General features: G+C 37.8%; 1 protein-coding gene across 3 annotated transcripts in view; it reads right to left on the bottom strand.

The window, feature by feature from the left end:
• Positions 1-2,389: 2,389 nt before the first annotated feature.
• Positions 2,390-13,286, bottom strand: part of GNAS (GNAS complex locus) — a 158,502-nt gene continuing 147,605 nt past the window's right edge. For all 3 annotated transcript variants that reach the window (XM_056353649.1, XM_056353650.1, XM_056353651.1), the window contains exons 7-12: positions 11,505-11,578; positions 10,927-10,985; positions 8,871-8,991; positions 7,703-7,833; positions 7,094-7,161; positions 2,390-6,232 (exon numbers count right to left, since the gene is read on the bottom strand). In XM_056353649.1, coding sequence (XP_056209624.1) covers positions 6,086-6,232; positions 7,094-7,161; positions 7,703-7,833; positions 8,871-8,991; positions 10,927-10,985; positions 11,505-11,578 — 600 coding nt within the window. In that variant the 3' untranslated portion in view covers positions 2,390-6,085. The remainder of the gene's footprint in view (positions 6,233-7,093; positions 7,162-7,702; positions 7,834-8,870; positions 8,992-10,926; positions 10,986-11,504; positions 11,579-13,286) is intronic.

Here is a 13,286-nt window from a genome sequence, read left to right as displayed (position 1 = left end):
GCAGCCTTACAGTCACAAGCCTGATGTGGTCATTCGTAAGCTGTATACAGCAGCTCCTCTCTCTGCCTCATCTCTGCTGGCACTCCAGCGTGTTAGCTGCAAGAACGATACAATTCCAAAGTCATACCAAATACCAGAAAACTACAAATAGAAACATTATACTTCACTATTAATTCACATAAAATTCACAGCCTAAACCCATCAGTTTGCATAACAGAACTGGGAGAATTCCCAACATTTCTACCTCTGTCCTAAGCTTGTTCTTTCTCCAAACTTGAGTAGTTGCATATTAAGAAAAGAGAAAAAAAAAAAAAGTATTAGCCAACTCATTTAATGAAACACTTGGGTAAATTAAAGTGAAGAAACACATTCACATTTTAATTTTGAATTTACTTACGTTTATCTGCTAGTACCCTAGCCTTAGAAAGCATGTTATGTTACATAAAACCCCCTAACATCAGCATCTTTTCCCTCAAAAACGTATAATTCTCCCTGTATTTGGGACGTTTAAAGGCTGTATTTTGTACTGTCATTAAAATAAAGGATCTTTGAGACAGACTTCCTGGGGGGAGGGGGGTGAGGTGGTGGTGAAAAAAAAAAAGGAAAACCTGCAAGTTCTGGTTTGGTGGTGGAGTTTTTTGTGTATTTCTGTTGTTGTTAAAAAGAAAATTATCTGTTACGTATTTGGTCAGTTACCCCTCGTTGCAGAGGTGTCAGCAAGCGCTTGCTGTTGTTAACCTAGATAACTCCCTGTCTTTTCCAAAGAATGAGGCTTTCTGCAGGACCCAGAAGTTAGAAACCCCCTGCCTCCCCCCTTTATTATTTTTATGTTTAATGCAGTGAGAGATCAGCTTGTCTCCCCACCTCCTCCCAAGCTGCTTGTCTGAGTAAACTTGTGCTTCAAACTGCACCCATTTTGCTCAGCTCAGTACATTAAAAGTAGACAGGGTAAAAAGCAGCTTTAACTTTTTAATAAATTGAGAATCAGGGTTGAAAACAATTACGAAGCCAGTACTCGCAGCTGGAATTTTAGCCATCTCTGCAATACAGTAAAATACTCTAAAGCAGTCTACCTACCTACTAACTGAAACACATCCACTCACAGTATCTAAGCTAACTGGTCATGACCAGGATTAAAATAGGTTCACTCTTGCAATTTCTATCTTGTCAGTCACCAGAGAGATTTTTCAGCGTAACGGCTTCCAGCAGCAGAGGTTCAGAAAGCCCCTTTGCAGCCTACTTTATTTACCAAGACACTTCAAAGTTTGTCGTAAAACAGAACAACTTTTTCCCCGACGGATAAATTTTCAGAAGTATCAAGCTGAGGAAGAAGGGTACAGTTTTGGTTTTGGACTGCAAAAAGATGTTTGCTTGTAAATATTGTTACTATTATACAAACTCAACACATATTTTAGGGATAAGGATTTGTTCCTGTGTGAGATTTCCACTGGTGGTAATCCTTGGCCCTGACCCTGCTTCTTACAATTGTTAGGAATTTTACCATCTGCTTCCATGGAAGAAGTCTTTTGAGTGCCAGCATGGTTAGAAATACACGTAGCGTATTAGATACAGTTGGGGAGAGAAGAGAACTTACTCTCTTCCAGAACAGATGACATAAATTTAGAACTTACAATGACTTTATCTGTCTTAGACATTTGTATAGCACCAATCACCAACAGTATCATCACTAAGGCACTGGGCTGGTACTCAGCTGTCACAGGGTCTAGCTCCCGACCTGTGGTCAATTTCCTGGGTAATCATGTTTGTATTTTTTGTTTTTCCTGGTACATAAATTTTGACATTGGAAAATAGGATACAATACAAAACATCCTACATCATTTACAGGAATACTGCATCATGACTAATTACAAGGTGCTCAGATGCTGAAGTGATGGAACATTAGCATTTCTGTGCATAGATTTACTACCAAAAGAAAATTATCCTGCAGGTATCTATTATGTGCAACACACCGGAACAGAATGAGCTTCAGTTCCTCTGGAGTTAACGACACACTCTTAACTTAAAACCTGTCCTCAATGCCATGATTCAAAATAGTTTTTAGATAAATGAAGATAAGCCCCAAGGGCTCCTGTCCATGACAACTGATCCAGCATGCCTTCATCTGTTTTTGCATCAAAGTCTGCTCCCAGCAACTTACAGAGCTCCAGTTTCAGCCTCTGAGAGCAGGTTTTGATGCTTTCAGAGGCAGCTGAATCTTTTTTTAGTTTGTAGTGGATTTACCTCTCCACCTTATAAAAAAAAACCCCAAACAACCCTTCAGGATTTATCACTATTCTACTGCGTCACACTGGCTGCTGAGTATGTGTACTGATGTACAAATTACTAAAAGTTCTTGGGTTGAAATAAGTTACTGCAAATGCACAGTGGCTGATTTTGAAACCACAACATCTCTACAATTTATTATTATTTTTACAAAATACCCAAAGTGATCAGACCATATTGTAGGTTACTGGCTTGCCAAAGGTTATGTTTTAAAATCAAAACCATTTCTGAGTTACAGAAGTGCCAAAAACAATCTTGAACCAGGTTTGTTTGTCGTTTTTGTTGTTTGCTTTTTTTTTTTTCAACCAACCCCCATCCAACAAAACAGTTGTAGAACTTAAAACAGAAACAAGAGTTTGTGTTGGAAACTGTTTAAAAACCAACCCACCAAATCATGCTTGAGCAGAAGCCTTGTATGGCAAAGATTTAGCTTAGGGCAATTTAGTGCCAAGATATAGACCCGCTATGAGTTTACAATGGAAATACTGACACAACCTCAACTACAGTGATGCAAATGTGCCCTAAAACACTGTATTTGCTTTTATTAATAAAAGTGGTAGTGTTTACATTTGCAAGTATCTTACACTTCAGCATCACGATGAATACTGAGTAGAATGAGTTAAGTTTTGGCTGTAAAGGTCAGAAATTTCCAAACAGATTGAATGAGACAGAAGTGAACGTCCTCGATCATGAAAACAAGAAGTTCAAATAAATAAATAAAACAAAACTAGGAAATATGGGTAAGCATTAGGTTGGAATGGTTCAATTAACTGCAAATTATGGCCACTAAATTAGAGACAGAAGAAAACACAGTTACTTATTAAATAGCAAGCATTAAAGCTTTATGGTTTTGTATTTAAAAAAAAAAAAAAAAGCTGTTAAAAATAAGACTTGCATTTTACCAGGCCACCAAACTGCATGGACTAATAAAGAGACTAACAAAGGCAATACTGAGACATTAAAGACACACACACACTCCATACTTGTGCAACTCAACCATATTCATAACAATTGCCTTTTTCCTCACTTTTTTTTAAAAAAAAGCATCTCCTAAACGTTTCTGTTCATATAAAGCTTTAGGTTTCTTAGACTGCTGCCCTCTTGTATAGCTCATTGTTATTATGTATCATTCTCATTATTAGAGGAAGAAGCTTTTTTTCTTTCCTCCTTTTAATGGAGGTGCTTTGTTTCTCTCAGATGAGAGATTACATTCCTCACACCGATACAGGTTTTCCCCATTTGTAAATTTGGTGTTTACACCAACTCCTCCTAGGCTTAAAAAGATAAGGGGTTGGCACTACATTAAAGATTTTGGCTCCTGTAACTAAAATTAAGGCTCACACTGAATTTCCTTTCCACTATGTGTATCCCATTTTTATCTAGTGGAAACACCAGCCCTTATCCTACAGGCACTGGATACATTCTGAAATTGCAGGGGGCTACTTTCAGTCTTCTACAGCTCTACCAAGTTCAGGTGGCAACTTTCTAAACCTGTGAACAGGAAAGATCATTTTAAAAAGATGAGTAGCAACCACAGCTGAAGTTTTTAGATGATTTAGTGTCTTGTGGCAGATGACTAGTAATTCTGAATTAAGAGAGATGGGACAGTAACTCCGTCGCATCCCCACTCTTTATGTGAAAATGGACTAGGTGATTAATTTTCATTTAAAACTTTAGCCACAAAAGCAATGAAAACTCACAATTCAGAACAGTTGCAGTTCTTAGTATTAAAAAGGCATCTGATACCTGAAGCAAATCTAGCTGCACAGACATCACTGACCACACCCTAATTTTAACTTAAACTGGACCTCTTCCCAAAAAAGAAAGTCAATACAGTCTCTTGGGTGGAGGGAAGCTAGTGTGAAAGGCAAAGAGGCAAGTATTTTGGTGTTTGGTTTTTGTTTTGTTTTCCTTTTGAAGTCACTGCAGTAAGATCCAGATCGGTTTAGGGGTGTAAATGAAGGGGGAACAGGGTGTTTGAGTAATATAGGCTAACACTGTTCTAGATGTGTTATTACAGCTGTAATTTCTGACTCTGTACAAATTGTACATGTAGGTTTAGACACATGAAAAAGTAACACACTCACAGAGACATAAAACACCTAGGTATAAAATATAAAGCAGTGTAGTAGTTACTAAAATTACATGCTCTCTTATTGCTACAGTGATTTTTGCTCTTTTTTCTTTTTACTGTACCACATGTTGTTCTAAGCATATAATTTGCATAAATTATTCAAGTTTAAGAAAAATCCACACATCTTCACTTTAAGCTACTTATATAGTTAATATAAAACAAAAAGGTTCTAAAGTATCTCTTTATTAAAAGAGAAATAAAAATGTCATTTGAAACTGGAATTCAGTGGCCAAATCCAAGGGCAGTGCACACCTTGTCACTCTGGTAGTCGTATGCCCACGCAGCGTCAGTGGAGGTTGGTGGGGTATTTGGCCCAGTCTCGAGATGGTCACCAGACCTGCATGATGCCCTATGCGTCTGTTATTGTTCTGGTTTTGTCTTTAGCAAAAAGGACTATGAATGACCAAAGACTAACATTTATAATTTGTAGCAAAATTTGGTTTATGTAGAAACAAGCCATGTTTTGCATTTGGATAGAGATTTAAATGAATTAAAGCTAAAAATTAAAAAGCATGATGCTGCAACATCTGGTCACTTGTTGAAGACCTCACTTTTAAAGTGGTTAAGTTTGCACAATTTGTACTTTTTTCTTTTTTTTTTTCTTTTTTTCTTTTTTTTTTTTTTTACTAAACAGTATTTTTCCTTCTTTTATAAACCAGAAAAACTAAACTACAGATAAATTTTCCCTACCTTGAGCTAATGCTGCAGATAGGGTTGACAAAGCTGTACAGCGCAATCAAACATACTTACATCTTAGCTCATTGTACAGGTACAGCCATAATCAAGGCACAAAGATCTTCTACAAGTTATTTTCAATAAAGTTGTACAAAATAATACATTTTACAGTCTGTACAAGAATAATAATCCAGCAGTAAAATAAAAAATGAGGGGAGGGAGGAAAAAGAAGGGAAAGACTGTGAGGACTACAGTCCAGATAATGATTTTTATAGCAGACGGGATCATCAGTGGACAAACTGAAAACAGTGTGTGGTTAACTCTTTCTGCAATCACAGGCCATACGCAGTTCAATTCATAAATGTCCATGGTTGTCTTTAGACCACCAAGACTGGTTTTAAAAATACCCTTCTGAAAGGTAGCAGTTGGTTTTTGCACTGTCTAGGTCTGTTGTAGAATTGTCAGTATTTCCGTTCAAAGCCACATTACAGTCAGAGAACCAAACTCAAGTGTCTGTCTTCAAACTTGGTCTGTGACTTGGCACCTTCTTTAGTCTGATGCAGTGAATGATAGAAAGTGGAGATCACGGGTTATATGATTATGCCCACAACAGTGCTAAATTACCTAAAGTTTTCTCTCCCCAATTTTTGTTTTAAGTTTTAATTTTTTTTTTATCCCCAATTCTTTCAGGTGCTCCACATTCAGGGCTTTTAATTAATTAGGTTTTATTTCTTTTTTTTTTTTCTTTTTTGTTAATAACAGTGTTAGGGAATCCTCATGGAAATGGCCTTTTAAGTGTTAGGGGCCATCTCAAACTGTCCGAGGGGTACAGAAGCAAGCTTAGAAGTGCTGCTATTGTCCAGCAAGGAGAAAAAGTTGAGGGGTGCAAATCAATGGGAGATTCAAACAGTTCTCTTCCACCCTATGTGGGCGAGGGTGGGTTTTTTTCTTTTTTTAATAAGGAGTCCAAAACACAGAAAAAAGTGCTCTCCATCACAACAACTCATATTGGCGAAGGTGCATGCGCTGAATAATGTCCCGACAGTCATTGAAAACCCTCCGGATGTTCTCTGTATCCACTGCACATGTGAAGTGAGGATAGCAGTAGTGCCTTCCATCTCCACTTGCTGTGCTGATTCTCTGTTAAAAGGAAGAGAGTCACACTGGGTTAAAATAAAACTGACTGGGGAAAACCCCCCATGTTCTCAAAACTCAGATGAATGGTGGTTAAGATATGTACGTGTGAGTAGTGTTTCAAAAGGGTGTAAGTGGCAAAATGCCCACAACTTTTCACTCTCTCACCTAAAACATGACATTTAAAACGACCAGAATTATACAGTGAGAAGGTCACTGCATACTGGGGAATTTCAGAGTTGAACGAGAACTAAAGAAAGTGCTATTATTCATATCCAGCCATACAACTCCTAGTGAATGTGTCCATGAAGAAAGTGGGATTTTGCCTCCGTCATTCCCTGCTTTACACTTAGAGAAAGCCTCCCTCAAAACTTTATTCTGTTCCATTTTAAAATGAGTCCACAATTTGATTGCCATGCTCACCACTGCAAGTAATTGTAATAACATTCTAAAAAATTCTATGTCTATTACAGCTTCAGGTGACCAGTAATGGGAAAGATAATGACAAGAACATTAATATTTTGCAGATGATGCATCTTTTGATTAGTCTTTATCTTTAGAAATAATGCATGGAATAAAAATCTGGCCCCATTAATAACAGCAGGACTTCACTCATTCTATTTGAGGTTCCTTAATTTTCATAAATTCTTTTGCAATTTAATTATGTACTATGTCAAAACCCAAATATTCAAAGAGCAGCTAACAAATGGCAGTAAAGCTCTTAAACGTAATGGCATTTTATGCCATGTGGATGTTTAAATACAAAGAACAGAAAAAGTGACAGCGTTTTGCATCAGTAGAAGGTGCATAGGAACTTATACTTGAGAAGAATCACACAAGAAATACTGGAAGGAAGGAAATACTTACAAGAAATTCATCTCTAATAAAATACTTGGCCCTTGTAACTCTGGGATCCTCACCAGGCTCTGGTGTTGCTGATTAATAATAAAAGAAGTATCTCATTAAAACAGATGTTTTTTGGTGACAGTGCCTAAAAATCATAATTTGCTGTTTTCTGCTCACATATGATAGAAACATACCTTGCAAAAACTGACTAACAGATAAGACAAACCTTAATGTGTTATTTCCACCAGCAAGATTTCAGGACAACAAAGAACATGACAGGGGCCATAGTACCAGGCATTTGGCAAGTTAAGAGAAATGACCACAGATAGGACTAGGGGGAATCCAGAGGATGTATTTGTGACAAGCTGTACTGTGGTCTACATCAGCAAAGTAAGAGGATTCTGGCACGATGAAAATACTAATGTATTAAATGTATAAAACACAGGATTCTCTCATTATTAATACCTCATAATTCTCTCATTATTAATACCTCCAATTTAACATTGCACTGTAGCTGAAAGACAATGATGATCACGTCTGCTTAAGAGTTTTCAAGTCTTAGCTTAAACGATCAAAAACATTACAAATGTGATTAACAAGGGAACAATAAATTGCTAATAAAAATCTTACCATCATCTGGTGTAGTGTAGCGAGCAAATTCTGGAAAGTAGTCTTCAATTTTCGATTTCCCTGCCAAAACTTTCTCTGCTAGCAAATCTTGTTTATTCAGGAAAAGAATTACTGAAATGGTCCGTAGCCACCTGTAAAAAATTGAAACCAAATGCTCTGAGAAGGCACAGCTAGGATCATATGGCAAAAACAAACAGTCCAGTTCTGGAGACAAGAGTCACACAACACACTACAATAACTCTGAAAGGTTCCTTTTGTACCCGAATCCCAAATGGTGCAATTCCAAGTGTATGGACCTTGAGTTCAGTTTGTGTGCTTCTAGTGTGGGCAATGGAAGTTGCCCACTTTCTACTGCTAATCTAAATGCATGAAATAGGTGAGTATATCCACTTTTTAACGCGCTACTCTATCACTGCTTTAATTACTTCAGCCTCAATATGGCAACTACCAATTTGTAACTCTCCAGAGTTTTCTTCAATGAGGTGAGTGTATTAGACGTTAACGTCTCGGGTAGGCACTTGTTAACGAAGACTAGCTCGGTCTGCTCCCTGAGAAGCGAGTAACACAGGCTACGCTGCTGCTCTGGGTTAACCCCCGTGGGCAGTGAAGCATCACACAGCTGCTTGCTCACTTCCCCCCTCAGTGGCAGAGGAACAGGAGAGGAGGAATAAAAGCAGGCAAACTTGGGGGTCAAGGTAGAGAAATATAAGTAATAATTAAGAGGTGAGGAATACGTGGAAGAGAGAAGAAAACAGAACAAAAGTGATGCAAGGCAATCACTCACCACCTCCTGTGGGCAGACAACACCCAGCAAGGTGGGTAACCCTCCTAAAGCCCCGCTTTCCCTTGTATTGCTGAGGATGACGTGACATGGTACTGAGTATCCATTTGGTTAGTTTGGGTCATCTGCCTGCTTGTGTCACCTCCCAACCTATGGTGCACCCCCAGTCTGTCCCCTGGGGGTACAGCGAGGGACAGAGAAGGCCCTGACGCTCTGCACACCCTGTTCAGCCGCAATGTCAGTGTGTTGCTGGTACCGCTTCACTCAAAATCTCACAACACGGCACCACAGGAGCTGCTATGGAGATTATCCCAGTGAGGTTCAGCACACAAATCTGGATGTTTACTAATCCGTGTGATATAAACAACGAAACTTCAATTCACAGACCTGTTGTTCCAGATACTCTTGAAGAGGTTTAGTGCTTCCTGCAGCCGATTGGTCTGATTGTCCTCTCGTATAACCATGTTGTAGCTACTGCTCGCCACCACAAATATGATAGCAGTCACATCTAAAGCAAGAAATACCCGTTAGTTAATACCAAATTGCAGAAGAAATACCCAGGAATCCTGAAGTTCACTAAAAAGCTGCCAGACTTTCAGCTTCATGAAGGGAACAGGCTGAAACGCTATGGCTGACAAGCTTTCAAAGCACCATAAATAAACAAGAAAGTGAAGAAACAATTACAGATAATAAAGGCAGGCCACAGAACAGAAGCTGACAGAATGACAGAAAATATAGAAAAGAAAGGAACAGAAGCAAGTAACTGGAGAAAGCTAAGAGGAGAATTCAAATGTGAAAGAAGATTTAAAAGGTGTAAAGAAATTTCAAAAGCAACTCTGAGCTACCAAGAACAGACAGGGAGGCCCTTGGGGGAAGGCCTCAGAGCAAACGGCCCTTTTGATCTGCGTGAATAGTAATAAAAATAGTAGATTGCTGTGAGTTCACGTTTAATCACTCTAGTCCTCCTACATCCACTGTACTGCTTAGAGGCCCCTAGCTCCTTCCTGGGAGATACTCCCAGGATCACAGAATCCAGAGCTCTGTGTGGCTGTGCTGCTCCAGACCTCTTACACTGACTTCCAGGCTCATCTGCCTCAGACATCAACAGCAGAAGAGATGAGTCAGATCATGAGGTAACAGGAAGAGGTAAAACCCAAACAAATCTGCTATTAATAGCACAGAAGAAAATATTGCACAGTAGTTCCACACATACATAAGTGTTCAGGTGATACTCTATCAGTAACCATAGCAAAATACAATGAATTCCAAGTTCCATTCTACTTTTAGCTATTCCATAGGATCTCATTACAACTTTTCTGCAAAAAGACAGACTTCTGCATAGCTTCATAAATATTTTGTCCAAACAAAGAAAAAGACAAGAAGGTCTGCACCAACTCTAGCTCAAAAGAAAACTTGTGTGGAGAAAGGTTTCATATCTAAGCAGAGTAAAACAAACAGAGACACAGAGTAAAACAAACAGCTGTCGCGAACGTACATGCAACACTTCAGGATACACACAAGACTACCTAATTTAAATTATATGGGAGTTAAGAACATAGTCACCTGTCCTAAACAGATGGGGACATCAGTGTTAAGACTCCAGGTCTCACAAAATTCCTGCAGACGTTTAGGGTCCTACCCGTGCCTAGGCTGGTGCTGTGTTAGCATCCTAAGGAATCCAGCTGACATACAGGTTACTTAAATGAGGGTGTTTGTTTATATGTTTTCAGTAAGGGCCTTCCCCTTAGAGCTGTTTTTTAAAACATTATATTAAAATGCATGGCTCCCTAGAAAAATGCAAGTTTATAAACTCCATCATAAACTTTTTCAACAAGGGCATTTTGGGGCTAGACTATACAATGCTGTAGTATATTATATACCGTATGTGACGCCATGTCTAACAAGACAGATGTTCCCTACAATCTCATAGAGCATTAATGGGTTGGTACTGATTCAGAAAGCACCACCCCTGACATAGCAATGTGGCTGCAATCATGTGCAAAAATATGATAATCTGATTTTGTGCATGTATTAATCAGTCTGTAATTGCATATTTTGTATAGGTACAAACAAGTGTAAACCTTCACCTGAAAGACAGAACACAGGGTGGAATTTAACACTCATAGCTGGCAAATAATGGACAAACCCATCACCAAAAAAACCTAATTGAATAAAGAAAGGGAAGCTGAAGAAAGTGGACAAGCCATATGAAGTTATCAAACTTGAATTCCTTTCCACCTACATTCTCCCTAAACATATTCTACGCAGTTACAGAAGTTTACATGTCAAGAAAAAAGAAAATCTTATCCTGTATGACTGTTCAGATAATTGCTTATCAAACTACATGGAAAAGATTGCTTTCACACAGGGAAAAAAATAAAGATAGGCCATTAAAGTTTTGCAGTGAACTACTTTATAAAACACACACGAGTTCTAATCATACCATTAAAACACTGGATCCATTTTCGGCGTTCATCTCGTTGCCCTCCAACATCAAACATACTAAGAAAAAAACACAAATTGAGTCAGAATACATTTTGTGTTTGGTTTTTTCCCCTCCCCCCCAAATGCAAACAGAAAATGGAAGAAATTTTAGGACTTCCATGTCACAGAAGCTAAAAGGAATTGAGGATTATAAGAAACCGAACAGGTAACAGTCCACCAACATATGCACGCACAGCTTTCATCACAAAATAGAATGATGTTTACTTTCACTAACACCTACACTTGAAGGTAAGAAATTCTGGTATATGTACACTGCACACCAATTTGAATTCCTTTTAAAATCAGGCTGTTAAATTAAAAAAATTGCTTTCTATTAAACATCAACTTGAGAAATACAAAATTCTCAATGACTCAATGTAGTCTAAATGACTATACGGTAGACTGTCCTCCAATTTACCCTGGTATTTGTCTTCATTGTATTAGAAAAAAAGAAGAAAGAAAAAAAAAAGGGGGGGGGAAACTGGGGTAACGTGGGGGGAGAAAGCGGAGAACAGGAAAAAAAAAAAGGATACTTACTGGAAATTTACTTTATCCACCTGAAACTTGGTTTCAAAAATTCCTGATGTCAAAACTCTGCATCTGAGAAGATCCTAAAGCATAAAGGAAAAGTCATTGATTCAACAGAGATATGTCACATTTCTTGGTATACCCAGCCACAGAAATAAAACCTTTTTACCCTGCGCTGACAGTGTATGCTGTACTGCAAAACCAGGGAACAGAGCATTATGAAGCTGCATTTAAGGTTTTGATCTTGGAACACATGTGCACATATATGGGTGTGCTCAACTTCTAAAGTACATATATTTTCACACACAGGTTTTAAGTGCCAAGCTTGGAATAGGAAGAAACATTTACAGGCCACTTAAAGCAAACTCAAGTGTTCAGAACAGCACAGACTCATCCCTAGATATTAAATGATGCGTTCACAGATTTCGCTGGGATTGTGGCATACAGCAAGATCTTTAAACTACCACCAGATAACTCTCAACCCCAGAAGATAGATCTCTCCTCCAGCTGTTCAGTGCTTAGCTATTAAAAGAAGTGTGTCTAGATCTCAGAATTTTCCAATTTTTTCCTTCAAAGGACCAGGAGCTCAACCACTTAAATCTTATAAGGATTGGGCTTTTCAAAGATAAAATATGAAATTTCCTGTAGAGACAAAAATGATAATCAGAAGTTGTAAGCTATAAACAACTGAAATTTTTATAAGCACTGCAAAATCCTATTAAAAACAAACTGCTTTGGCTTTTGTTTACTGTGTACTGCAAAGCAGCGACAGCCATATACAGTGCCTAGTGGTTAATTGATCTAGAATAACCTAATTTGCATAGGCTGCAGACTGACTACACAGTCCAAATATAACTAACTACAAAATACCACTTTGAATTCTACTAAAGATTTTATCATTTAGAACCTAAAGTTTTGGTGTTCTTCACAATGGGTCTAAATAGAAGCTAAATTGTAACATTCACAGTAGACCCTTAGCCTCCGATATAAAATCAATACTTGTTTTAAAGTTTCATATCTGAAAATTAATTGTTCCAAATTTCCCATATAACTTAATTTTTAATATTTTTTTCCTGAAAATAGAATTATTTCAGTGATAAGAAAGCCTCACTTATAAAAAAACCCTCCGATTTTTAAAAGGACAAAGGATTAATTTATTCCTGAACAATTTTAAAGGACACAAACGGTTCTGCCCTTATCAATACTGTCTATGAAAGTTTTGGGACATTAGTGGTTTTGAGTTATTTATCCTACAAAAGCATGCTAGATGCTTAATTGCATTATTTATGGGCAGAAAGTTAGGAATACACATGTGATTTTGGATTAGGAATTTGTTCCTAAAAAGATCTGCAGATTATCTATAACAAAATGAAAACTACGACTCCTACTCTGATAATAAAATATCCTAACAAGGCTGTTTTTATAAAATCTGGTTTGCAGTGGGAGCCAGTGGGGCTGAGAAGATACCAACCAACTGCATCGGAGAAAGAGCATGGTGCCTATTCAGCAAGGACAAAACATTGTACATTACTCACTCAAATGGGTATTTGAGTTTTAGTGTCACAGAAGCATGATGTAAGTCTTGAATCTAGGCAGATTTTAATTTCACAGTACATTTACATGCATAATCTCAATCCAAATGACAGAAGTAATTTTTACTGCAATACTAAGTATGTACAGTACACGGCAATACCAGTATTAGTGCCACAAATGGCTAAGAGAAAATTAGTAAGACAGTTATTCTCAAATACGGAGAGGGCAGATAAATTGCATAATTTCTTAATGAAACTT

Source organism: Falco biarmicus, chromosome 10, assembly GCF_023638135.1.
Source record: "Falco biarmicus isolate bFalBia1 chromosome 10, bFalBia1.pri, whole genome shotgun sequence".
Taxonomy (NCBI): Eukaryota; Metazoa; Chordata; class Aves; order Falconiformes; family Falconidae; genus Falco; species Falco biarmicus.
The sequence above is the reverse complement of the archived record's forward strand: the minus strand, read 5'-3'. Positions and strand labels throughout refer to the sequence as shown.